This window comes from Oncorhynchus mykiss, chromosome 12 (assembly GCF_057628025.1).
Source record: "Oncorhynchus mykiss isolate SJ-2025 chromosome 12, ASM5762802v1, whole genome shotgun sequence".
Classification (NCBI taxonomy): Eukaryota; Metazoa; Chordata; class Actinopteri; order Salmoniformes; family Salmonidae; genus Oncorhynchus; species Oncorhynchus mykiss.
This window is the reverse complement of record NC_143033.1, coordinates 20,796,117-20,823,711: the sequence shown is the minus strand read 5'-3', so window position 1 is coordinate 20,823,711 and position 27,595 is coordinate 20,796,117. Positions and strand designations below refer to the sequence as shown.

Sequence of the window (27,595 nt, the reverse complement as noted above, 5' to 3'; positions counted from 1 at the left end):
AGTGTGTAGTGTGTGTAAGTGTGTGTAAGGCCTGATCATTACAGCGGCCAACTGGTGTAACACAATTACAGGGAATTGCAGAGAAACTGCTAATGTGCATGCAGCCAGCTCCGTCGGACAGATCAGGTATTGAGCTTTCTCTGTTTAATTCACTTTCCAGCACACATACTGGGTGCATTAGTTAGATTAGACCAGGGGGGGGGGGGGGGGGGGGGCTGGGGGGAGGATAGGGCTGGTGGGCTACAGCCAGGGCCAGGAAGATGTGTTTAGTTCAGCCTGTCAATTACAGGCCTGACCCTTACACTAAATGGCTGCTCATCCCGTGGGGAAAAAGGGACAAGCGGGGAACTAAACAAAACCTAGACGTGATTGGTAAAGACACAGCCATTTGCCATGGGAGATACCTAGTGACATGTTGTGGAGCACATAGAGATCCTATTAGATTATGTATTAAGTATCCTAATTCCTCATTCTATGGTGGAGCCAAACAAAAGTCACAATATCCAGCATGATGCCTCACAAATAAAACAGTGTGCTGCCAGGGGCTTGAAAGATCAGCAGTTACAGTGAGCTCCAAAAGTATTGGGACAGTGGCAAACATGTTGTTATTTTGGCTCTGTACTCCAGCACTTTGGATTTGAAATGATACAATGGCAATGGGTTTAAAGTGCAGAATGTCAGCTTTAATTTGAGGGTATTTTCATCCATATCGGATGAACCGTTTAGAAATGTTTGTACATAGTCCTATTTTAGGTGACCAAATGTATTATAAGTGTATTAATGTTCTGTCATTTTGGCGTAGCTTTTATTGTAAATAAGAATATAATGTTTCTAAACACTTCGACATTAATGTGGATGCTACCATGATTATGGATAATCATGCTGAATCTTGAATAATGATGATTGAGAAAGTAACAGACGCACAAATATCTCACCCACCCAAAAAATGCTAACCCCCCCTGTTATTGTAATGGTGAGAGGTTAGCATGTCTTGGGGGTATGATATTTGTGTGTCTGTAACTTTTTTACTCATCATTATTCACGATTCATTCAGGATTATCTGTAATCATGGTAACATCCATATTAAAAGTGTTAAAAATATATATATTATATTCTTATTTACAATAAAAGTGACTTCAAAATGACACAACACATTATGTTCCATTTATTTCTATTGGGCACAACATAATCTGAAACATAATCAAAACAAACAGCAAATGCATTCAACAAGTTTGTAGAGTTACAAGCTTGATGTTATCATTGTGTGCTAGGAATATGGGACCAAATAGTAAACTTTTGACTACTCTAATACACATATAAGTGAATTTGTCCTAATACTTTTGGTCACCTGAAATGGAGGCATTATGTACAAAAAGTGCAGTAATTTCTAAACGGTTCATCTGATATGGATGAAAGATGACAGTCTGCACTTTAACCTCACAGCCATTGTATCATTTCAAATCCAAAGTGCTGGAGTACAGAGCCAAAACAACAACAAATGTGTCGCTGTCCCAATACTTTTGGAGCTCACTGTATTTACAGTGTTTAAATTATCATATTAATGTTGCTACTAATGGGTGGTAGTAATGGGACCTAACCTTACAATGCTCAGTGGCAGAGTTAGACAGGTAGATACTCAGGAGAGATGAGTTGGAGAATATCATCTGACTAGCTGGTTGGAAAGGCCACATCCAATCCAATAGATGTATGGGTTAGAGATGGATACTGTCTATAATCTACTGCAGAACGCCACATTGATACACAATACCATTGTATCATTTTCAAATGATCAAACTCTAATCTGCATATGGCCCATATTCTTTCCTGTCTTCTCTCAGGGAAGTTATTCAGCCAACTAAAGAAGTGGAGAAACAGATGAAAAACAAAGTTAGAACTTGCTAGCAATTATCATGTGGTAGAAGCTTTGAAACCCTCCCTACAATGTGTGTCCTTGCATCTGTGTAAAGCAATTACAGACGTTTTTCACCGAAGCTGAGACTTTCTACCTCAGGGGAGCGCGCTCCAACTGAAAGACATGGAGTATGGTGCTAGTTAGAGAATCATTATCAGCGTCTCCCAGAGATCATAAAAGTAGAGCAGCAGTCTACTGCCGCAGCAGAGACAGCTCTGGATCCACAGCGTCTCAGTTTCCCTAGTAGCTAAGTGAAGAAGAAGAAACAAGTGGGTCTACGGTTTCCTGCGTAAACACCTCCCACTCATGTAAACAAACATAATCACAACAATATGGCCAAGGGTTTGTAATCTTATCACCAAAGTGAGTTGACTGAAATTTTAAGGCGGGGACCATTATTGTCATTTGGCAGTTTATTTCATTAAAATGGCTGCCTCTCTCCCCTGGGAACACCCATATACAAAGGTGTCACATTTGGGCCATGTTTCTAGGGTAAGAGCTTTTCTAAAAGAAACCCTGTCTGCTACCCCTGACACTACACTTGCCCTCCCGTCACCCTCCCTTCTTCTCAAATAGAAAGGAAGAAAAATGAGTGAGTGATCCAAAGAGAAAGAGAGAATAAAAAAGAAAGAGTTTGGTTAGACATGACCGGCAGTGAAGAGGGGACGTGGTGCCGCTGATAGAGGTTAGACAGCTAGGCTACATCCCCTCTGTGTGAGACATCCATTACACTGTTGTCCTACCCCTGGTTCACCAGAGACCCACACAGTGTCTGTTTGTCTGTCAGGACTGTCCATTCCAATCACACCGTCAGCAGCTTCAAGTCCTGTTGACTTTACAGGGCCGACCATTGACGCTCGCTGGACTTGACATGCTCCATGGAAATTCCTGAAACCCTACACTGCATTCTGTCAAGTTCTTATTAAAACAAACTACAGGAACAGAACCCAAATGGAAGCTTCAATGTAAATATTCAAGCTCGTGTTTTCTCATGCCCTCGTCTCTCATATTCAATCAATGGAGGAATCAAACTGCCAACAAGAAAAATGGCCCCCTAAAACTAAAAGCAGGTTTCCACAGGATGGAAACACAATAAGGCTCAGTTTTCCATACCCAATCATTCCCCAAAAGGACAAAGGGGAACAAACACATGCATATGATTCTGAGGAAATAAAATCAACTCAAACCTTACTACAGATTCAGTTTTTTTCAACATTGTTGTGCTTTTTTTGTATACTTAATGTTCTTACTGGTCCTGTGTGGGTCACTTGGTAGTGCATGGCACTTGCAACTCCAGTGTTGTGGGTTCAATTCCCATGAGCACAGGAAATACAGCTTTTACAGCGGGTTGGTCAAAACAAGCATTGTGATTGGTTGAGACACATTCTAAGCCATAATTTTTAAAAACGGTTTAGCAGCAAGGGTATGCCTATGATGCAAAAATTGGCATTTCGTTTTCTGTTCCATCTGAGAAACCCCTGCGCAAATCCACTGTCCCATCAGCCCAGCCAGCCAGTCAATTCATTAACTTGATCTCCACTGGAAGAGGCATCTACATGATTTCCTCTTGCTTCTAGCCTAACATTTGGTTTGCAATGGGGGTTTGTAGAAACATTGCTGTCTGTCTCTCAACATTTGCAATGTAGTTTCAAAATTGAAATTCGATCTCCACTGTCCACTTGAGAATTAACGTGTCAGGACGAGACAGACATCTTTTCTCAGCCAGTCGAAATCATGAATCAGCATCATTTTTATGGATATATACAAAGGAATGTCAATCAAAAAAACAGGTCAGATGACATGAAGTGCAGTTAGTTTGCTGTCTTACCAGCTTCAGCTTGAAGTGATTGCGTTAGCTGTGTAGTTAGCTAGCTCATCTGAACAACAGTGTCTTGACGAGAGAGCACATTTTCTATGCCAGGCGAAATTGCGCCTCATTAGCTCATTGCTATGGATGTATCCAAAACAGCTTAAACAAACCTAAATGCTGCTACTTTTCTGTTTTGCTGCACTGTTAACCGTAGTTGGCTAGCTAGCAAACAAGGGGATACGAACGTTGCCCGCCAGCATTTAGAATGAACGACTGAGTCGCGTCCATAGATACAGAACAAAAATATTGAATGACTGAGTCGCGTCTCTGGCAACCTACCCAATAGAATTATCGGCCAGCCGGCTTGGCTAGCAACCATAGATGTGTCGGGACAAGGCCTATATTTTTGTTGAGCGATGAAATAGTAGCCTTTGAATACCTTTATCAAAATAAAGTTTTTATTTAATTGGTAACTCATTGTAGAAAAGCAATTGTACACTTGAGGTTGTGGAAAATGACTGTAAACAGTTGTTTAGCACGCCCTCTCATGTACAATTTTCTTTAATGAAAATGTGTGCACTTACAGCGGTAAATTGCTCTGCATAAGAGAATCTGCTAAATTACTAAAATGTTACAAAATATATTTTCATGAACAAAGCAGCCCAGAATAGCTGTGGTTAACGTGTCTGTATCCTACTCGAGGTACGATGTGTCTGCCTGTTCAAATGACCTCTTAAAGCCACACAGCTTAGAAGAAGCGGCTGTGCTATCTGTCTCCTTCCTCTCCTCCTCTTTCTAGTCTTCCTCTTTGGCCTGTCTCTGTGCTTTTGTTGGCGGAGCCTGTGCTCACTAGAGCCTAGCTGCACATTAAAGCATCTCACAGTGATAAAACACAGAAAATGTATCTGGTGGAAAGCTAGTAAGTTTTGCTGTAAAAACATAATTATTTAGTAATGTGTTCTTTTGCAAATGAGAGGAGTAAGGGAATGTGTACGCTGGCATTTATGCTGGAGGCTACCGGAGGAAACACCGAAGTCACACGAAGACGTGTGACTTACACTGCACAGATTGACCCGTTCACATGGCAACCGTTGCCGTGGTGTGTGGCTCCCCCTCCACCTCTCTGTGATGCAGTGAGTAACCCCCCCCCCCCCAACTAATACCTGCCAGCTCGGCTTACCCTGTGTCAGCCTAAAAACCTGGGAACCCCTACTCTTTGTGTGTCACCAGTGAATTATCGGTTTCCGGTGCACATGTTACAACATAGCTACAGCAATCCATTATGGTGTATTGGTTTCCACTGGCGTGCTGGTCCTCCAACATATGTGTTACTGTATGGGGTCATGTTTTATAGGGGTCTGGACTTACAGGAATAAGCCCGTCATCTCATTTCATATCAATCATTTATTCCGTACACCAAACTTCTTCCTCTATAACAAGCCTCCTTATTATAAAATTCAATAGGGATGGATGGCTGGAGGCTTGTGAAAAATAACTGATCCAAATCTACACTAAAACAAAATGAACATTGTTTGGAAGCCATTCAAAAGCTTGATTTATGTACGTTCCCGTACACTGCCTTGAAGCATTCCATAAAACCACAGCACAGCAAACCATCAGAAATGTCTTCCTCAGACAGTCGAGACTCCATTCACAGTCCTCTTAGCCTTCGACCTTCAAAACAGCCATTTGTGGTAGGTTCCGTTCCAGTCTGATCATCACAACAACATTCATTATTCGCCCTCTTCCTGCTCTCTATTTGATCAACCACTTCTGGACTGTTTATCCCATTCTACGCCCTACCTAACTTAACCATTTCCATACTTTTCCACAGAGGATGAAACCAAATATGGGCTGCATATCTGTTTATCTGGGCCCTCTGTGTGCTGCCTCCCTGATGACCTACCATTTGAAGAAGGTCATAAAATATTGCACCAAAAATGTAATACATCCCATGTTTGCCCTCAGATTTGAGTTACTCTACAGTTGAACATTCCCCCCCCCCCCCATCAGACTCAGAGGAAAGTGCTGTGACAGATCTGGTTCTGTTAGAATATTAGAGTCCACACATATCATCCTGACCTCATTTCCACATCTGTGATTAATTATGTTTAACTTCCACTGACCCCTTTATGAGCTGCTTTCAGTCATGTTCAACTCATCTCCATAAGGCTGTCCATTCCACTGGCCTAAGTGGTATGAGAAGTGTCTCTCCAGGGCTAGGGAGTAAAATAAGGACTCTATGAGTCCCTTTAATTTGACAGACAACTTCAGATTTGATCAATATTCTACACTTTGGTTCCTGACTGCATTTCTGAAGAGAAATACAGCATAGACACCCTTTATTTAGAGAGCAGACAAACTGTAACTTCATGACAATGAGGTTCACAACAAGGATAAGGGGAGTCGTAAAGTAACCCTTCGCCATGGGGTTTTTGACTGGGCCCCTTTTAAATTAGCCCAGTGCAACTCTGCCTGCCAGCTAGCTGCTTCAGCCACTGGGGACTGATCACAGAGACACACCAACACACCAACACATGCTGTACAAACACAGAAAAGTGCTGACACCCGAGAGCCACCTTGAGCTGAGAAATAACGGTGGAATTACAGTAACAAGCCCCAAAGTGGAGAAAAGAGGTCAGAGTTTGGGGACGGGGTCCATCACACACACGTACATTACATTAGAAACACATTAAAGGGAAAAAGAAAGCGACACTGGGCAGAATATGCAGAGTAGCGGTTATTTACGTGGCTAGACCACTAATGACGAATTCTGAGAGCATTAGAGCATTATAAAACATCAAAGCAAAAATAACAATTGATCATAATTCCGATATAATTATAAATTATTTCAATAGCATTTATTTCTTAAGTGTTTAAGCGTCTTGACACACACAGTCGTCACTTTCTCTCTAAGTCAATAACCTGAGAGGGAGGAGAATCGATCCCGCACTCACCCACGGCACTGCAAACCAATGGCCTTGGCTTTAATTTAGCACCTCATTGAACAGACAGAGTAAGAAACAACAACATCACACATTGACATTCTGACAAACATTGAATGGGGCCCTGGTCATAATGGCCTGTTCTGTTTAAAGTATGTTTTGCAGCTCTGTAGATAACAGATAGAAGGAAAACGAGTGGAATTATGAGAAAGATTGATTTCCTGGGGATGAATGGCCTGGTATTTGTCGTAGATTTATCTAGAGCAGACTATCCTTCCAGGGTCAGTTATTATCACACACACACACACACACACACACACACACACACACACACACACACACACACAACACACACACACACACACACACACACACACACACACACACACACACACACACACACACACACACACACACACACACTGTGTAAAACATATGCAGAAGTTCAGACAGTATTTAAAAAGGTCAGGGTTAAAAAGTGTGTGCGTGAGGGGGGAGGATCCCAGGGAAAACTGGTAAATGTTTAGCAGGACAGGTCTAAATCAACGGGTGGGAGTATAATCTCTGTTTCTGCAGTGGTTAATGTTGTCCAGAACCAGTCTCAGGGATTTAGGGGTGAGACACAGAGCTGTTATCTCCTTAGATAACCCAGAGACACCCCTACAACACACACCACCCCAAAATCAATTTACTCCTTCCTGGTAAGGATGGCCAAATATATAGGCCTAATGTAGCAGTGTTCTACCCACACTCCCCATTACTGCAACCCCTGCCTCATTTCCCGTTCCAGTTTAGACCATTAATTAGTGTAAGGGGACAAGAAGTAACCTTGCTCTTCTTGCATCCCTAGTCTGCCTCTATTGAGCTCTAATGTAGCAGAAACCACAAATTATTGTGAGATCTTGTGGGGGGGGGGGGGGGGGGATGGAGGATAGGGGAGGAGGAGAGGGAGGTAGGGAGGATAGGGGAGGAGGAGAGGGAGGGATGGGTGTAGGATAGGGGAGAAGGAGAGGGAGGGAGGGATGGGGGATAGGGGAGGAGGAGAGGGAGGGAAGGAGGAGAGGGGTGGAGGAGAGGGAGGGAGGGATGGAGGATAGGGGAGGAGGAGAGGGAGGGAGGATAGGCGAGGAGGAGTGGAGGGAGGGATGGAGGATAGGGGAGGAGGCGGGGAGGGAGGGATGGAGGATAGGGGAGGAGGAGAGGGAGGGAGGGAGGGATGGAGGATAGGGGAGGAGAAGGGGAGAAAGGATAGGGGAGGAGGAGAGGGAGGGAGGGATGGAGGATAGGGGAGGAGGAGAGGGAGGATATGGGAGGAGGAGGGGAGGGAGGGATGGAGGATAGGGGAGGAGTAGAGGGAGGGAGGGATGGAGGATAGGGGAGGAGGAGGGGAGGGAGGGATGGAGGATAGAGGAGGAGGAGAGGGAGGGAGGGATGGAGGATAGGGGAGGAGGAGAGGGAGGGAGGGATGGAGGATAGGGGAGGAGGAGAGGGAGGATATGGGAGGAGGAGGGGAGGGAGGGATGGAGGATAGGGGAGGAGGAGAGGGAGAGAGGATAGGGGAGGAGGAGGGGAGGGAGGGATGGGGGATAGGGGAGGAGTAGAGGGAGGGAGGGATGGAGGATAGAGGAGGAGGAGAGGGAGGGAGGGATGGAGGATAGGGGAGGAGGAGAGGGAGGGAGGGATGGAGGATAGGGGAGGAGGAGAGGGAGGATATGGGAGGAGGAGGGGAGGGAGGGATGGAGGATAGGGGAGGAGGAGAGGGAGAGAGGATAGGGGAGGAGGAGAGGAGGGAGGGAATGGGGGATAGGGGAGGAGTAGAGGGAGGGAGGGATGGAGGATAGGGGAGGAGGAGGGGAGGGAGGGATGGAGGATAGAGGAGGAGGAGAGGGAGGATATGGGAGGAGGAGGGGAGGGAGGGATGGAGGGAGGAGGAGGAGGAGAGGGAGGGGGGGGGGGAGGAGGGATGGAGGATAGGGGAGGAGGGGTGGAGGGCGGGGAGGGAAGGGAGGTGCGTTGGAGGGAGGAGGGGATGAGGAAGGAAGGGAGGGAAGGGATGGAGGATAGGGGAGGAGGAGAGGGAGGGAGGGATGGAGGGGGAGGAGGATAGGGGAGGAGGAGGGGAGGAGGGATGGGGTGGAGGAGATGGAGGGCTGGGTTGGTGAGGGCGGGGTGGGAAGGTGGGTGGGGGGGAGGGAGGATAGGGGAGGTGGAGGGAGAGGGTGAGGATAGGGAGGGAGGATAGGGGGGGGGGGAGGAGGGATGGAGGATAGGGGAGGAGAGGGTGGGAAGGAGGAGAGGGGGGGAGAGGGGATGGAGGAGGGAGGGGAGTAGGGAGAGGAGAGGGAGGGAGGGGAGGATAGGGGAGGAGGGGAGGGAGGGATGGAGGATAGAGGAGGAGGAGAGGGAGGGAGGGATGGAGAATAGGGGAGGAGGAGGGGAGGAAGAGAGGGAGGGAGGGGATAGGGGAGGAGGAGAGGGAGGGAGGAGTCGGTCCCTTTAAGTAGTCCCCCATACAACATTTATCTGTGCTGGCCTTTCATCAGGTGCTTTAAGAGCCCAGGAATAACAGAGGGAGATGCTGACAAACATTAGACAGGAACCCCCCCCCCCCCTGCATGCCTCAATGCTGACAGACAGTACATACACCAAAGCACTACCAAGACTCATGCCTGTGTCTCCACGGACAACTCAGGAGATAACGTGTTAATGCTTAACAAAATACCAGGCAGTAAGATATATTACTTATATGATGGATTAATGCTGTTTCTATTCTTCGAGGGGTTTTAACATTTGATTGAGTTGTGTTCCTCTAACAGTGTTCCACAGTGAAAGCAGCAAGCTTTAGCTCGCTGCACAAGAAGACATGGCAGTGCCCGGATTAATTAAAGGTTTAGCTTTGCCAATCAGTAGACAGCATAGATATGAGCTCTCTAAGGAGGCAGGATTTCCATAGTGGTGGTGTACAGTATAGTACAGTACAGTAGGTTGCAGACAATGCCTGCTCTGCTCCATACTGTGTGGTGGTGGAGGTGTTGGATTAGTTAACACACCCATCAGCTCAGATCAGCCACCTCCTGCTTCTGCTGGATCAGCCACCCAGGTCTTTCTCATTTGCGCTGCATGACTTAGGATGACTTTATAATGACTTTAGCTCCAAAGAAAGATGGAGCTGTAGTTTTCTTGAAAGTAAAAAAAACCCCTCTCTCTTATAATGGGACACAAATCCATTTGTGCTCACTGTAGGCCTAGATTCTGTATTCTGTGCAGTTTGGGGTCTGAGGTGCATAGCATGTATGGCATGGCACATAGTGGTGGTTTCTATTTCCCCATCTCCTGTAGCTCTGTGCCATGTCCCAATCTGTACAGTACTATAGCCTACAGATGCATGATCTTAATTTGACCCTGCTTCTCACAGCAGGAAATTAATACATTATTTAAAAAGGACATTTTATGTAGGGGTTGATACATTTTTGTTAGGGCAAATCAAGTCTGACATTTTAAAGTGGAAATTACTAACTTTAGAAGCCTTTTCAAACTTGAATACATTACCATTTGCATTTCCTGCTGTGCAGGAAAATTATTTGCGACAACAGAGTGATCAGATTAAGATACAGAATCTGTACTGTAGTGTACCTGCTGGGGCAAGGCAGCACCGGGAGTCTGCAGGGAACGCCATTCAAGGACAGTAGGGAAATAACAGCCATACGACTGACTGGGCTGTTTGGTGATCATCAGCACTTTGGGATTTTTTGTAGTGTCTGCTGTATTCGTGTAACATCCGTGTGCCAGCAGCATTCCAATTCAGTCCCAAATCCCCCCACTCTGCCTATTCTGTGTCCTAATCCTCTTAAAATAGGTAAACTAACATGCATAGCTACAGCATAGCTACAGGAGAGGACTTCACTGTGATTGTCTAGTGTCTACTTACTGTGTGTGTCAGGTAGTAGGCCGAAGCAGTATTTCACCAGGTGAGGTATACAGTGGCTCAAGAACTGTTCCATAGTGTGTGTTGGAGTGTGAGACGAGTGTATGAGTTGACTCTATTGCATACAGTGGCTTGAGAAAGTATTCACCCCCTTGGCATTTTTCCTATTTTGTTGCCTTACAACCTGGAATTAAAATGTATTTTGGGGGAATTTGTATATTTGATTTACACAACATGCCTACCACTGAGTGTGGAGTGTTGCTTTAGCAGTATGCTTAGGGTCATTGTTCTGCTGGAAGGTGAACCTCTGTCCCAGTCTCAAATCTCTGGAAGACTGAAACAGGTTTCCCTCAAGAATTTCCCTGTATTTAGCGCCATCCATCATTCCTTCAATTCTTACCAATTTCCCAGTCCCTGCCGATGAAAAACGTCCCCACAGCATGATGCTGCCACCACCATGCTTCACTGTGGGGATCGTGTTCTCGGGGTGATGAGAGGTGTTGGGTTTGCGATGGCCAAAAAGCTACATTTTTGTCTCATCTGACCAGAGTACCTTCTTCCATATGTTTGGGGAGTCTCCCACATGCCTTTTGGCAAACACCAAACGTGTTTGCATGTTTTTTTCTTTAAGCAATGGCTTTTTTTCTGGCCACTCTTCCGTAAAGCCCAGCTCTGTGGAGTGTTTGGCTTAAAGTGGTCCTGTGGACAGATACCCCAATCTCCGCTGTGGAGCTTTGCAGCTCCTTCAGGGTTATCTTTGGTCTCTTTGTTGCCTCTCTGATTAATGCCCTTCTTTGCTGGTCCGTGAGTTTTAGTGGGCGGCCCTCTCTTGGCAGGTTTGTTATGGTGCCATATTCTTTCAATTTTTTAATAATGGATTTAATGGTGCTCCGTGGGCTGTACAAGGTTTAGGATATTTTTAAAATCCCAACCCTGATCTGTACTTCTCCACAACTTTGTCCCTGACCTGTTTGGAGAGCTCCTTGGCCTTCATGGTGCCCCTTGCTTAGTGGTGTTGCAGACTCTGGGGCCTTTCAGAACAGGTGTATATATACTGAGACACTCATGTGACACTTAGATTGCACACAGGTGGACTTTATTTAAATAATTGTGTGACTTCTGAAGGTAATTGGTTGCACCAGATCTTATTTGGGGGCTTCACAGCAAAGAGGGCGAACACATACACTTACCACGTTTCCATTTTTTCCATTTTTCCATTTTTTGAAACATGTTATTTTTTTCATTTCACTTCACCAATTTGGACTATTTTGTGTATGTCCATTACATGAAATCCAAATAAGAATCAATTTAAGTTACAGGTTGTAATGCAACAAAATAGGAAAAAAGCCAAGGGGAATGAATACTGTAGTACGAAGTCACTGTCAGTCAACTCATAAACAACAATGTGCCATATGTTAATGCCAAAACAGTTACAAACCGAAACAAAGACAAACAGTGATGCCGTCCATCCCATAACATATCATGTCAGCCATGTGTTTGCTGTAGCTAACTCCTCTTTTGTGTTTGTTGCAATGCTAACCATGCAGCCTATGACATATGACAAAAGGCTTGGCAAAAGCATATATAGATTTACATGGCTAGTCACATAACAAAAAAACATGCAATTCTGTAGCAACAAGCAACATTGAAAGCACACCGAAGATTCCATAAACCCAGTCTTTTACTTGCCCTTATAAGGTGATTTCCCCTGGCTGCTTTCCTGCTAAGGGCATGGAAAGATGGAAAAGCAACAGGACATTTGTGGTTGCACCCCAGTGGAGCCCATAGGGAGAAGAAAGACAAATTAAAGGGCAGAGGATAGAGTGTGTACTTGTACTCACTCATGATGTGCCCTGTCAGTCCCTCTCCTTATAATGGCATGAGAAGGGCCACTTAATTGGAAATGACTTTTCCCTCCCTCTCTCTTTCTCTCCTTCTCCCTGTCTCTCCCGTTCCTGCTCTCCCTCTTGTCCTCCATTTCTCTCACCTCTGATCATAATTGGCCTCTCCATGAGGAGTGGGGGCCATGGTACTCCCCCTCTCCTCTCCTCTCCTCTCTTCTCCTCTCCTCTCCTTGTCTGGGATCCTTCAGTGTAATTACTGGGGTGTTAGCTGATTCACCCTCTGAATGTGAAATTACTGTGAATGTTACAAGCCACCAGCCACCTTAAATTGGGAGAGCCATTACCTGGCATTCACTTCAAAACAGAGGTGAGAACACAGGTAACCATCACCATCATCATCGTAATCATCATCCCTTATCCAAGCTGGTAGGTTGATTGAGAACAGGGGCTCTTTTTCAATGACCATTTTCAGTGACTTAATGCAGTCAAAAGTCAAAATGGAACACAGTACTCTGGAGATAGTAGTCAGACAGAATGATCGTTCACTGAGCTCTCTAATGCATTCTGTGTCACTCCAAACCCTGAGCACTCATGAAAACAAAGCCGCACACACACACACACACACACACACACACACACACACACACACACACACACACACACACACACACACACACACACACACACACACACACACACACACACACACACTCACATTACACTCACATTACACACACACACACACATTACACACACACACACACATTACACACAACACTTCAGCTGTGTATGTGATGTGAATGGGAGAGGCTTTCTGCTCTCTGGGTGGTATTGAAGAGGAGTATCCGTTGTGCTGAAACAGAGGTCAGCCGTTCTGGCACAGGCCTGCTTGTCAAGTGCTGCTACTTGTGCTGGGCCCTGCTAATGCACTGCTAATAGAAGTGAATGTTGTACTGTGACGCTCTCCTGCAGTTTAGAGTGTCACTCTGCAGGGTGATTAATGACATTCTCCTTTCCTCTTCACTCTCTGTCAACCTCTCATCTTCTCTCTCTCCCTCTCAACTTCTACATCCTACTCTCTCTCCTCTTTGACTCTCACCCTCTCCAAACTTCCTCTCCCGCCTTTCTTCTCTCCTCTCTACTGTATCTCTGCTCCCCTCCCTCCCTCCCTCCATCCCTCCATCCCTCCCTCCCCTCTCTACTGTATCTCTGCTCCCTGTATCTCAGTGAATAAGACAGATGACACACAGGATGTTGGGAGTCGTTACTGTGCCCATGATACAGTATCTAGTCGCATCTGCACAGCTGGAGATATCCAGATTCAACAGCACTGCTGCACACACATCCAGTGAAGTAACAGTCGTGTACCTTTTCCCACCAATAAAAATAGAAAGTGACGTCAGGTGTGGGGACACAAACACAGCAGTCTCTTTTCACAGTAATTATCACACTGAACCACACACTGTCTGGGGTAGAGCCAACAAACAGCATGTTCCTCTGACATCATCAGCCTGAGGAAAAGGCTCCGGGTGGCCATTTGTGATGACATACACAGTGTTGGGTTTTGCCCTTTGCCATCACCTATGTGTGAGTGCTTATGTTACTGAGTCTCATTTTCCCTCAATTAAATATGGGCTTTAAAGTATAAACTGTGTCATCTTGTCACATTCTGGGCATTGCCAAAAGGTCTTAGCGCTATGTAATTCACAAGCATTCCTCCACACACAATGTGCTCATTGTGCATACAGGCATCGTTTGTGAAATGACCGCAATGGCTGTAACCTTAGCAGCACCTCTGGGACCAGAGTTGCCAGGCAATGGGGGGAAACGGTTAGAGTAAAAATAATATTAGCAATAACATTCTCACTAACCTCTATTTTTTTTTACACACTTTCTGATCAATCTTGACATACGGGGGTGAGAGTGTGCGTGTAATGCGTGTGTGTGCCTCTGCATGTGTGGTTAGGCCTTCACACTAAGTTTCCCTTCACTTAAAAAATGACAAACTCTGTCTGGTAGTTTGAACAATATAGATCCCAGTAGCTTTTCTCTCCAATAAACAAAGCTCAGAAGACACACACTAAAGACTAGGGGGAAAGAGGGAGAGAGGGAGAGAGAGTGAGATACTCCATGGGTCGTGTTCAGTTAGATTGGGTTGATTTGATTTGATTAGGATCCCCATTAGCCGATGCCAATGGCAACTTTATAATACGGCTCTGTATAATACTGTAAGTTTCCTTGAATTTGTTCTGGACCTGGGAACTGTGAAAAGACCTCTGGTGGTATAGTGGATTAAGTGCGTGTGTCATTTAGGCTTGGACGATACCCAGATTTCCATACTATCATACCATTCTTTTGCCATCCTGAGATTTACACTATTGCCGGCATACCGGCAACAGTTGAATTTTTTTCGCTAAAAATGAGCGAAAAAAAGCTCATTGGGCGTCGATTACCAGAATGCCTAGAAAATTAGCACAAGTAATAGCTAAATCACATAGACGCTGTTAGCTAAATGCTAATTAGCGAAAACGAGCATAATTTAATTGCAAAGACAGGCTAAAGCATAGCTAGTAGCTACCGAATGTCATTTTCGGTAAGGGTGGACAAGCGAAAGTGAAGGAGAGAAATTGTGCAACTGAAAAAATGTATGCATGCTTTTCTAAAGGAAGAGAACATGAACATGTACATGAAGCATAGGGGGAAAGTACGAAGAAAGGAAAAGACGCTAGTAGAGAAAAAATGACAGCTCATCCAGAGCTCTTGGACATCTCAAACACGGCAGAAAGACATTCTAAGACATCTGACGGCAAACATTTAGTAGTGAATTGCATACAGTGTAACTTTGTCACCTCATGCGCGTTGCACAATAGAGACTCACCGATAGATATAGAACGCAATGGACTCACCACCTCCAGCTTTCTCCTGTTGTGCTATTTACAAACAAACAGGTGACTGGCTTAACTTTTCAACAGAATCGGCAGACTGAATACACCCCTGATCACAGGCAAAAGCAGTTCACTATCATAGCAGTTAAATCGTTGTATAATTCCTTCTCGCATCTACGAACTGTCCTCCTCTCACCCTTTCTCTTCGATTGTGGACTTCAGTGCACAACACATCAGCTGGCTGTGACTAGGCGAAATAACCTTTCCAAGCCAAACCTTCATATCATGAATGCTAACCGCTACACACAGCCTATACCGTTGTCACTATATTAGCTAACATCAAGTCAACATAGCTACTAGAACTACTAAAACCGCCACAATCATGCAGTACAGTGTACAGTTAGCAAGCAGTTTAGTAGTTACACCGGCGGGCCCCGGTGGCAATAAATTAATAAAACCAAAAGCTTACCTTGACTTGGAAGAGTTCCAGTGTTGGATAGCCATAGCCAGCTAGGTGACATAGCATCCCTCTCTGTTTGAGCCGGGTGTTTGAGTATGCTAAACTTGCTAGATAGCTGCATTTTCTAGCTAAGTAAGTGAAAGTTAAAAATAAAATGAAATATAGCTACAGTTTACATACGAATATAGTCGGAGGTTTACATACACCTTAGCCAAATACATTTAAACTCAGTTTTTAATTTAATCAGAGTAAAAATTCCCTGTTTTAGGTCAGTTAGGATCACCACTTTATTTTAAGAATGTGAAATGTCAGAATAAAAGTAGAGAAATAATTTATTTCAGCTTTTATTTCTTTCATCACATTCCCAGTGGGTCAGAAGAATACATACACTCAATTAGAATTTGTTAGCATTGCCTTTAAATTGTTTAACTAGGGGTCAAACGTTTCGGGTTGCCTTAAGCATAATTCCCACAATAAGTTGGGTGAATTCTGGTCCATTCCTCCTGACAGAGCGGGTGTAACTGAGTCAGGTTTGTAGGCCTCTTTGCTCGCACTCGCTTTTTCAGTTCTGCCCCAAAAAAATTCTATAGGAGGTCAGGGCTTTGCGATGGCCAATCCAATATCTTGACTTTGTTGTCCTTAAGCCATTTTGCCACAACTTAGGAAGTATGCTTGGGGTCATTGTCCATTTGGAAGAGCCATTTGCGACCAAGCTTTAACTTCCTGACTGATGTCTTGAGATGTTGCTGCAATATATCCACATCATTTTCCTCCCTCATGATGCCATCTATTTTGTGAAGTGCACCAGTCCCTCCTGCAGCAAAGCACCCCCACAACATGATGCTGCCAACCCCGTGCTTCACGGTTGGGATGGTGTTCTTCTGCTTGCAAGTCTTTCCATTTTTCCTCCAAAACATAACGATAGTTATTATGGCCAAACAGTTATATTTTTGTTTCATCAGACCAGAGGACATTTCTCCAAAAAGTATGATCTTTGTCCCCATGTGCAGTTGAAAACCGTAGTCTGGCTTTTTTGGGGTGGTTTTGAGCAGTGGCTTCTTCCTTGCTTAGCGTCAATACAGACTTGTTTTACTGTGGATATAGATACTTTTGTACCTGTTTCCTCCAGCATCTTCACAAGGTCCTTTGCTGTTCTGGGATTGATTTACACCTTTCGCATCAAATTACTTTCATCTCTAGGAGACAGAACACGTGTCCCTCCTGAGCGGTATGACGGCTGTGTGGTCTCATGGTGTTTATACTTGCGTACTATTGTTTGTACAGATGAACGTGGTATCTTCAGGCGTTTGGAAATTGCTCCCAATGATGAACCAGCCTTGTGGAGGTCTACAATTTGTTTTCTGAGGTCTTGGCTGATATCTTTTGATTTGCCCATGATATCAAGCAAAGAGGCACTGAGTTTGAATGTAGGCCTTGAAATACAGGTACACCTCCAATTGACTCAAATTATATAAATTAGCCTATCAGAAGCTTCTAAAGCCATGACATCATTTTCTGGAAGTTGTTTAAAGGCACAGTCAACTTAGCGTATGTAAACTTCTGACCCACTGGAATTGTGATACAGTAAATTATAAGTGAAATAATCTGTCTGTAAACAATTGTTGGATAAATGACTTGTGTCATGCACAAAGTATATGTCCTAACCGACTTGCCAAAACTATAATTTGTGTAGTGGTTGAAAAACAAGTTTTAATGACTCCAACCTAAGTGTATGCAAACTTCCGACTTCAACTGTATCTCTCTCTCTCTCTCTTCTCTCTCATTTTCGAATAAATTAATTTGGTCAAAACTGTTCAACTATTGCTTTAATCTCTCTTTTAGTCAACTACTCACCATATTTTATGCACTGCAGTGCTAACTAGCTGTAGCTTATGCTTTCAGTACTAGATGAATTCTCTTGTCCTTTAATCGGGTGGACAACATGTCAGTTCATGGTGCAAGAGCTCTTATAGTTTGGAGAACATCCTCCAGAAGGAGTCATAATTACTGTGTAAGTCTATGGAAGGGGGTGAGAACCACGAGCCTCCTAGGTTTTGTATTGAAGTCAATGTACCCAGAGGAGGACGGAAATTAGCTGTCCTCCAGCTACACCATGGTGCTACTCTACAGAGTTCTGTTGACGTGAATATATTTAGTATAGTTTTATCTAAAATTGATCACCTTTTTAATGTTTCACTATTTTTATTTGTATAAAATTCACTGAGGAAGATGGTCCTCCCCTTCCTTCTCTGAGGAGCCTCCACTGGTACCACCCAAGCCTTTGTCGTTGCTGTCTGTAAGTTTAATATGCAAACAATTTGGAATGTAACACCAAGGTAACACCACGTATTGAGTCTCATCAACTTGCTCAACAGCCACACCATTCATTACTAGATTCAGCTGAGGTCTAGAACTTAGGGAATGATTTGGACCAAATACAATGCTCATAGTTTTAGAGATGTTCAGGACCAGTTTATTACTTGCCATCCCATTCTATACCTGACTGCAACTCTTTGTTTAATGTTGCAGTGATTTCGCTAGCTGTAGTTGCTGATGCGTATAGGGTCAAATCATCACCATACATGGACACACAGGCTTTGCTTATTCTAACTTACAATGCTTTTCTTTCATTATTAGTTTTTTTTTATGCATGACTACGATGGCTCACTGTTGTTGGCATTTCCTGCCCTTAGTTTGCCCACTTAGCCAATGAAGTAATCATTAAAATAGTTAGCAACATCAAATGGTCTTGTGATGAATAAGCCATCTGATTCGATGAAAGATGGAGTTGAATTTGTCTTTCTGACCATAATTTAATTTAAAGTGTTTTTTGTCATTCTTTATCAATCTTGGCTTCATAACAAAGTTTCTTCTTCTTTTGGTTGAGTTTAGTCACATAATTTCAAAATGTTCAGTAAGTCAGCCGGTCAGACGTGCAGCCAGACTTATAAGCCACTCCTTTTGCCCCATCTCTTTCAACCATACAGTTTAACATCCCTCGTCAATCCATGGAGCCTTAACAGTCCTAACAGTCAGTTTCTTTACTGGTGGATGTTTATCAATAATTGGAAGAAGCAACTTCATAAAATAATCTAAAGCAGCGTTTGGATGCTCCTTATTAATCCCATCAAACCAACAAATATTTTTTGCATCATCCACATAAGATTCACAGTTAATTATTTTGTATGATCTCTTATACACTATTTTAGGCCCAGCTTTTGGAACCTTGGCTTCCCTGGATAGTCACTGCATCCAACGGGTACGGATACAGCGTTAGAACAAAGCTCTACAGTATTAGTAAAAATGTGATCAATAAATGTGAATGATATACACTGAATGTACAAAACATTAAGAACACCCGCATATACTGACCAGGTGAATCCCGGTGGAAGCTATGATCCCTTATTGATGTCACATGTTAAATCCACTTCAATCAGTGTAGATAATGGGGGATTATTTAAGCCTTTAGACAATTGAGACATGGATTGTATATCTGTGCCATTCAGAGGGTGAATGGGCAAGACAAAAGATTTAAGTGCCTTTGAATGGGGTATGGTAGTACAGTAGGTGCCAAGGGCACTGATTTGTGTCAAGAACTGCAATGCTGCTGGGTTTTTGATGCTCAACAGTTTCCTGTGTGTATCAATAATCGTCCACCACCCAAAGGACATCCAGCCAACTTGACACAACTGTTGGAAGCATTGGAGTCAACATGGGCCAGCATCCTTGTGGAACATTTTCGACACCTTGTAGAAAAATAACCGTGTAGAAAGACAGGCAATGTTGTCCCTGTAAGACATTTCAGAAATATTAGGAAGGTGTTCCTAAGGTTTAGTATACTCAGTGTAGTTACTGTAGTGTTTGTAAACAACCTGAACCTCTAGAGCAGACAGCTTGATGAAAATCAGTCAATATTCAGGTCCCCAAGAAAGTAGAAAGTAGATCACTATTAAAATAAATATCTCTATTTGTAGCAAACTTTAAAATAGTTCAATGTGGGGATCAATGTTCCTGTCAAATGTTTTGGGCACTGAGCAAATTTCAGGTCTTGAACCACCTTAGTGATCACTGTGATCGTTTTCACTTCAAATGGTCAAAAATAAACAAAAAAAGCTTCTAATTTCTCAAGCAAAAATGTTGCTAGGACTGTCTGGGAGTGGTCTGAGTTGGGAAGGGAAAGCTCTCCCCACTTGGCTGAGAGGTTTGGAACTCTTTCTTATTGGTCTTTTAACTAATTTACCACATGGTGACATCACCATGGAAGGCTAAAATTCCCTACCACCAAAACAGGCAGAATTGTCAGGCGGTTTTTTCAAACAGCTCTTACACAAAAAGGGCATTATCATCATTTTCACAATTTCACAGTATTATTCCAACCTAATAGTTTGGAAATATATATTTAAAACAAAGAAAAATCAAGTTTTGGACTGCACTGGGCCTTTAAGTTACAATTTCAGACAGTGGCCAATAGACATTTGTGGCTATTTGAGTATATTGTAGGCCCATCGGAGTGGCCTATCAACAAATCCAATAAAGCAAATGCCATAACATTTCCACATGGATTTAGATGTTGACTTATATGACATTGCCTACAATAGCCAATATGTGGTGTTCAATACATTCCATGAGACTTAAAAAAAAATATCTTTATAAATATAATAAATCATCTGTAACACAATTGGCCAAATAGCTGACTGAAAATTGCATTATTGAAACCACTTAACAACATTTAATTCATTGCTATCATTATTATTACCATACAGAGAATCATACAAAAAAATGGATGCTAACCTCTGCCTTCAAGCCAGTCTCAAAATAGGACACTGCCCCTTTAAGAAAAAAAAAAAACTCTTTACATGACTCTCTTTTCAAAGACAGTTAGAAGTACACATTTTGTGCTCTTGTAGGAAGCAGTCAATCCCCATTACTATAACCAAACTAGTAACTCACTAACTAGCAAAGAATATCAACAAATGAGCACACGCGGCTCTGCTCTGTAATCCAAAATAGGCATTCTAGGTTACTCTTCAACGGAGGGTGATGGAAAAAACGCTGGTGCCCGTGAAATAAAACAAGGCTACTCCGATATGCTTCTCAACCTAAAACAAAATCCCCACCGCAGTTAGATGTGCTTATCTGCATTGAACAAGACTGTTATTGTGTTGAATACCACTTTCCACAGTTAAGAGAAAATTATATATGTTTAAAGCCAGTGTAAATTTTATTGAAGTTCAATCTCGTGCACCTCTGTGCAGGCTGGCAATTCTTCTGTGTGGGCCTGTTCCAGGAGCTGCACTTGGCCGTCCGCAGTTTAGAAGGTACATTGGTGGGGATTGAACTTGATCATAGTAAACATATTTTAGATCCCTAAATGGCCTTACATTTTGGGGGGGTTGATCGTTCTGGCGATCATAATAGAAATAGGCGTTTGAGGGGAGACCAGGGCTTTTGGCACTGCTAGGTTGCTACATAGTAGCCGACCAGCAGAGCTGAAGTGCCCCAGACCAGACACTGGGGGCTTGATTAATATGGGCTATTTTTAGCCCTTTCCTGGGTAGCTTAAAAGTGCTAGACATAATATGGAAAAGAAGAAACAAAGCAACAACAAAAAAAACATTATTCATCAGCCCATCAATCAGTTGGTGTGTGTGTGTGCTGTGGGGTTGAAGCTACGAACCCATAGTTTGTCCTTGAACCTTAGGAACTTGACCACTATCTGCCTGGACCTATCTACTTGGGCCGGTGGTGGGTTTTCCAATCCTGTAGTCGCACTCCACCTCAATCTTCATGTGGCCCCATCTTCAGTTTCTCAATGATCATTTCCCTCTCTTTGTCCTCAGACTGCGTCCAGGTTTCATGTGGAGATTCTACAATTCCTTCCACACCAATGTTGGTCCCTCGAGATAATCTGATTTCTCCATCATTGTTATCATAGATTCACATACAGAACTTATGTCCTCTCTCAATGAATTACAGATTGTTGTCATCTTGCTGTTCTCCTGTTTAAACTAATCGAGCTGACCCTGGGAGAACTGTAAATTGTTCTTCAAGTCCTGGACCTCTCTGGTCAGATCGTCCATTCTTTTATTAGTTGACTCCACCAGTATTTGGACTTGATGCTATTTTCTTGTTGTTGTAACAACTGCTTGTCGAACTCTTTTTGTTTAAAATATCCTTCACCTGTGATAGAGACACTACTGTCCTCAACAGTACTCCCACCAGCTTTGGTCTTTGTCATGGTAGCAATGTAGGCTACACTTTTACTCCACGCAGTTCCAGAAAGGATAGGTCACAGGGCAGATGGAAACCACAACAAAAATCAGGGACACTCCCCGGACAATCCGTGGTCCTAGCCGCAAGGGCTGTGGGCTGTCTACAAGCTGCTAAGGAAATCTGGCTAACTTGAGAGCTAGCTAACGTTAGTTAGAAGCTAGTCTAACGTCTGCGTCAACAAGGGAACAATGAGCTACTTCTCTGGAGGAAAATAGACCTGCTATTCTTCCCTGTAACACAGCGAATGTCCCACACCTTAATGTGATGTTAAATGTTGACAATTATTTGAAAATAAGTTAATTCATAGTCATTTTGAAAAAGAAAGACATGAGAAAGATGCATCTTTCAATGCATGCCACCGGAACTGCTACATGTGGAGAGCTACATGTGGAGAAGCACAGTGAGGATCATTGCCTATGCGCAGTGTCTGAAAAGGACAGAGAGGCTAAGCTGGCGTCACACTGCTCTTCGTTATGAAGTATCTCATGTATCTAATAGGCCTTTAATTTAAGTAATAATATAGTTAAATCTTGTTAACACTTTTTGACTTTTGGTTCTATATAATTGTGTAATTCCATACCTTAGTGACAGCAGGGTGTATGTGCTGGGATGTATTTGAAATAGGCCTATACATTGATTTAGCTATGCACTGTTTGGAGAACGATCCAAGATAAACCCTCTCTTCAACTGCCTCTTCTCGCTCATCCTCAGCTCATCTGCATATTCAAACAGTCCCAGAGTGATAGCTGGCCAGCTGGGAGTAGAGAGAGTGGGAGCCCTTCCAAACGGAAGATCCAGTCTACTCTCTCTCTCTTTCTCTCTCTATCACGCTTTCTCTCTGCTGGAATCAAGCTAGGTGGATTACCTTGTCAAGAGTACAGGTTCAAACATAGACTAATAAGAAGAAAAGCCTGTTTAAATTCACCATGAGGAGCTACCATCCCGAGAGTCTGTCCCATTCTATCAACTATATCTTTCAAAAAATACCCGTGGCTTCCTTACACTCCTCACTATCTTAAAGAGAAAAGCACCAGGATACTGCTGTGCAGAGCAGAGCAGGTGTGTCTGGGTAAGTGAGACACTGTAATCACCAAACGGGTGAGTCTTTCTGAGCTGAAGAGACTCTCCAGTGATTTGGAAATGTGCACAGGCAACTCATCAGTGTCCAAAAAAGGCAGGGCCATTAATTAGCCCCAAACAATGTTCTCCTGTCTTATTGACTTCTTAATGTACAGGGAACGACCTGGTTTGTGTTCCCACTCCAGTCAATGAGACAGGCCTCTCCGGGGTTCTGGAATGACCATTATGTCATCCTAGCCCTGCCCTTCAGAAATCAGAGCTGCACTGTATTTCATCCTTCGTTTTCTCCTTTGCTCACTCCTCATTAACTATGTAGGAGACTGTGATGCCGGGGCTGGGACACAGGGCTGGGTATTGGGTTGAGGCTGAGAGCTGGGGCTAGGTCTGGGGCTGGTAGCTGCTGGGAGCTGAAGATGGGTCTGGAAGCTAGGGCTTGGGTTGGAGCTAGGGCCAGGACTGACTGAGTGTGGGTTGATTTTCCCTGTATGGATCATCTGAAATGATGGTGTTGGGTCTGCAATTTGAAATTGCAGGCTACTCTTGGAATGAGCCAGAGCATGAAGGGCGAAAGAGTGACTTCCAAACCACTCGGGGAAAAAAATGTATCTTTCCTCCTCCAGCTGGGTCTGTGTTACTAAAGCCCTGAGTTCTGACTCAGAAAATGTGAAAAATCCTCACACCATTACTTACATTATGCGTGCATGGATGTGTTTTGGATTTTCACATAGTACATGCACGATAGGAAAGAGGCCACCCACCTGCCTCCTGAGGAAAAAAACACACACATACAGGAATGCACATTCAATGCACCCTAGGGGATAGTTTTATACCCTTTTTTGTTTGACAGACAATCCAGCTATGTAGGGAGTGGATTTGGTAAATGTGTTTGGGTGTTCTACACTGCTATTTACTGTGTGATAACATCTTAAAAAGAAAACATAGTTTAATATACAACTGTCTCTGTTCCTAATACTGTAATAAAATGTCAGACGGCATTAAAAGATTGAAGAATGATACAGGCCGACACAAACAAATCAGAAATGTATATTAAACCAATAATGGCTTCCGGTACTATTGTTGACCGATGACTCTAGCCTCAGCATTGTACCACTGTTCAGATAACAGCAGGTGAATAACCAAGGACAACAGATGCGAGGAGCAACTCTCCTGATGGATGAGGCAGTGATCTATAACCCCGAACTTCACCATCCTCTAAAAAGGAGTCAGTGAGGGAGGGAGGGAGGGAGGGAGGGAGGGAGGGAGGGAGGGAGGGAGGGAGGGAGGGGAGACGGAAATGAAAGGTGATGAAAATCCACAACAATAGGAGGCAACATCATATATCACAACTATATACTTTAATATAAAAGTCTATGAGTGCATTAAAATCCAATGATAAGATTGATCTAACCCATTGTAGCAACAATATGATAAATGTGGGTAAAGCGTATGACAAAAGATAAGCCTTTGCTGATGGGGTTAGAGTAATAAGTAAGTTACATCAAAATATGTTCAATTGCTGTATTAAGCATACAACATAAGATGGCAGCCAGAGAAGCTTCACTATCAGATAAGTCTTTTTTTATAAAGTCTCATATAAAAGATATCCCGACCAGCGCACTGTGATCCTCACACAGGGTTGAAATCACAGTGTGTGTGAGAGAGAGAGAGAGAGAGAGAGAGAGAGAGAGGGTGGGTGGGGGGAGCGAGAGCGAGAGAGAGGGAGAGAGAAATGGGATAAACACCAAATTGAGACTCAGCATGCAGAATTCTGCAAAAAATATCCTCAGTGTACAACGTAAAACACCAAATAATGCATGCAGACAGAATTAGGCCGATACCCACTAATTATCAAAATCCAGAAAAGAGCGTTAAATTCTAGAACCCCCTAAAAGGAAGCGATTCCCAATCCTTCCATAACAAAGCCATCACCTACAGAGAAATGAACCTGGAGAAGAGTCCCCTAAGCAAACTGGTCCTGGGGCTCTGTTCACAAACACAAACACAAACACACAGAGCCCCAGGACAGCAACGCAATTAGACCCAACCAAATCATGAGAAAACAAAAAGATAATTACTTGACACGTTGGAAAGAATTTACAAATGAAATTGTGCAAACTAGAATGCGATTTGGCCCTGAACACAGTAGTGGCAGAATACCTGACCACTGTGACTGACCCAAAATTAAGAAAATATTTTATTATGTACAGACTCAGTGAGCATAGCCTTGCTATTAAGAAAGGCCGCCGAAGGCAGACCTGGCTCTCAAGAGAAGACAAGCTATTTGCACACTGCCCACATAATGAGGTGGAAACTGAGCTGCACTTCCTAAACTCTTGCCAAATGTATGACCATATTAGAGACACATATTTCCTTTAGATTACACAGACCCACAAAGAATTCGAAAAACAAAACCAATTTTGATAAACTCCCATATCCACAATGTGCAATCACAGCAGCAAGATATGTGACCTGTTGCCACAAGGGCAATCAGTGAAGAACAAGCACCACTGTAAATCCAACCTATATTTATGTTCATTTATTTTCCCTTTTGTACTTCAGCTATTTGTACATCATTACAACACTGTATATAGACATAATATGACATTTGTAATGTCTTTATTCTTTTGGAACTTTTGTGAGTGTAATGTTTACTGTACATTTTTTATTGTTGATTTCACTTTTGTTTATTATCTATGTCACTTGCTTTGGCAATGTAAACATATGTTTCCCATTCCCCTTGAATTGAATTGAGAGCAAGAGAGAGAGAGACAGGGAAAAATAAAGAAAAAGATTGTGACGATATGACTCAGGTGTAGCTTAAGATTCCCAGTCTTTCATAATAAAACAACAACAAAACTGAGCAAAAATTGGTATGGTCAACCAAGACTATGTTTCTGTTTACACCAAACTAATGCTTCATTGAAGCTCTGTCATTTTAATGCATAGCCTAACACATTTTAAAAAGGTTGATATCCACCTCATTACAGTAGTCTACAAGAAACAGTAATTGGAGGGGGCATAGCCCAGTGCGTATGGTGTGCCATCATAGACATGACATTTTAGCTACATTTTTCCATTCCAAACTATTTGCGACTCTATACTTTTTTCGTTGAGAGCATAAAGTGGCAAGTGTAGACCATTTATTTTGATGTAGGCTGACTATGATTTTTTTGTTCCGAAAATCCAGCCTACAAATTATCTACTTTTTGATGGCATAGGCAGCACAACTGGCCATCCGGACAACACTCGAACACTCAGCTCGAGCATTTTTCTGCATGCAGGTATGGCTATAAATTCGATAGTTTACCTTGAGAAGCTCCGATATCCACGAGGGCAATTAGAAAAATCAAAAATATGGTGATCATCTTCAATAAGTATCCCGCGACTCCTCTTCTTCCACTTCTAGCAGTTTGTCCACTGTACCCCATGACGAGGAGTCAAAAACTCCGCGATGAATCAAGCCCAGTGGCTATCAAATGCCGTTCCAAATCACCACAGTCCTTGTAGCAGAGGCAATGGAAGCTTTCGGAGCCTCAAATGTAATGAATAGAAAGGGAAGGTAGAAAGAGGGAGGAAAATTGATAGAGAATCAACAAATTCCAGGACTTCGGTGAAACAGTTTTGAAATACGACAGATATATTACATTGGCTTTATATGAAGGTATGCATGAAAACCTCTGAAATTACCGTTTGCTCTGTTCACTTTAATATTGAACTGGTCTAGCTGAATCTATGGGCCGATGTCTTTTTGATATGTAGTTCATGTTCCGAATCTGGAAATTCACAAAAGTCCTCCGTAACTGGCTCTACCGCGTCCTCACTCCATCAAGCCAGAGTGTGCAACCTCAGTACCGAGTCTAGCGCACTGATCGACTTTAATCAGAGAAGGCTCCGTCTCTTTACTCTGCCGCTTCAACCAATCCAAATACAACGGACTCCTGTCTGTGGATGCCATATCAAAACCCGGCCTGGCGCTTCGGAATGGATGATATTGATGGACTATAGACGGCTGAGTTGTTATAACAACAAAACTGATGTGTGTGCAACTTTGGGGCAAAACAGACTGACTTGGCTTAGAATCAAAGGATTGTTGACAACATGTCAACTATATTTCCTTTCCAAATGTTTATTGAAAACGTAAATAGATTAGTAAATGAGCAATTGTTGGTTCTCAAATACATTATTACTGTTGTTGGTTAGCTAGCTAATACATTTTTGCCATATTAGCATAGACATGACATGAGTCAAAACACCTCAAAGTAACAAATGATATCAATAACAAGATCTAGCTGAAAGAGACACCTCCCCACATGGTAGCATCTTCTCATTGTTGCTAGCAATCTGGCAATCCAGAGTCATAACAACAAATGGCTCGTTTTCGTGACATTTTCAGGCAACCAGTTTGTAGGAGTGTGGAGTTATTGATAAGCATTAGTATACCATCAATTATTTCCCATGCTA

General features: G+C 43.2%; 1 protein-coding gene across 4 annotated transcripts in view; it reads right to left on the bottom strand.

Annotated features, from left to right (window-relative positions):
* LOC110537154 (netrin receptor UNC5C) overlaps positions 1-27,063 on the bottom strand; it is a 267,850-nt gene extending 240,787 nt beyond the window's left edge. For 2 of the 4 annotated variants that reach the window (XM_036937158.2, XM_036937160.2), the window contains exon 1: positions 26,442-27,040. In XM_036937158.2, the coding sequence (XP_036793053.2) occupies positions 26,442-26,562 (121 nt within the window). In that variant the 5' untranslated portion in view covers positions 26,563-27,040. Of the gene's footprint in view, positions 1-26,441 lie in introns of all 4 variants that reach the window. The other 2 variants (XM_036937159.2, XM_090191973.1) reach the window with 2 other exon arrangements.
* Between the last annotated feature and the right edge of the window lie 532 nt (positions 27,064-27,595).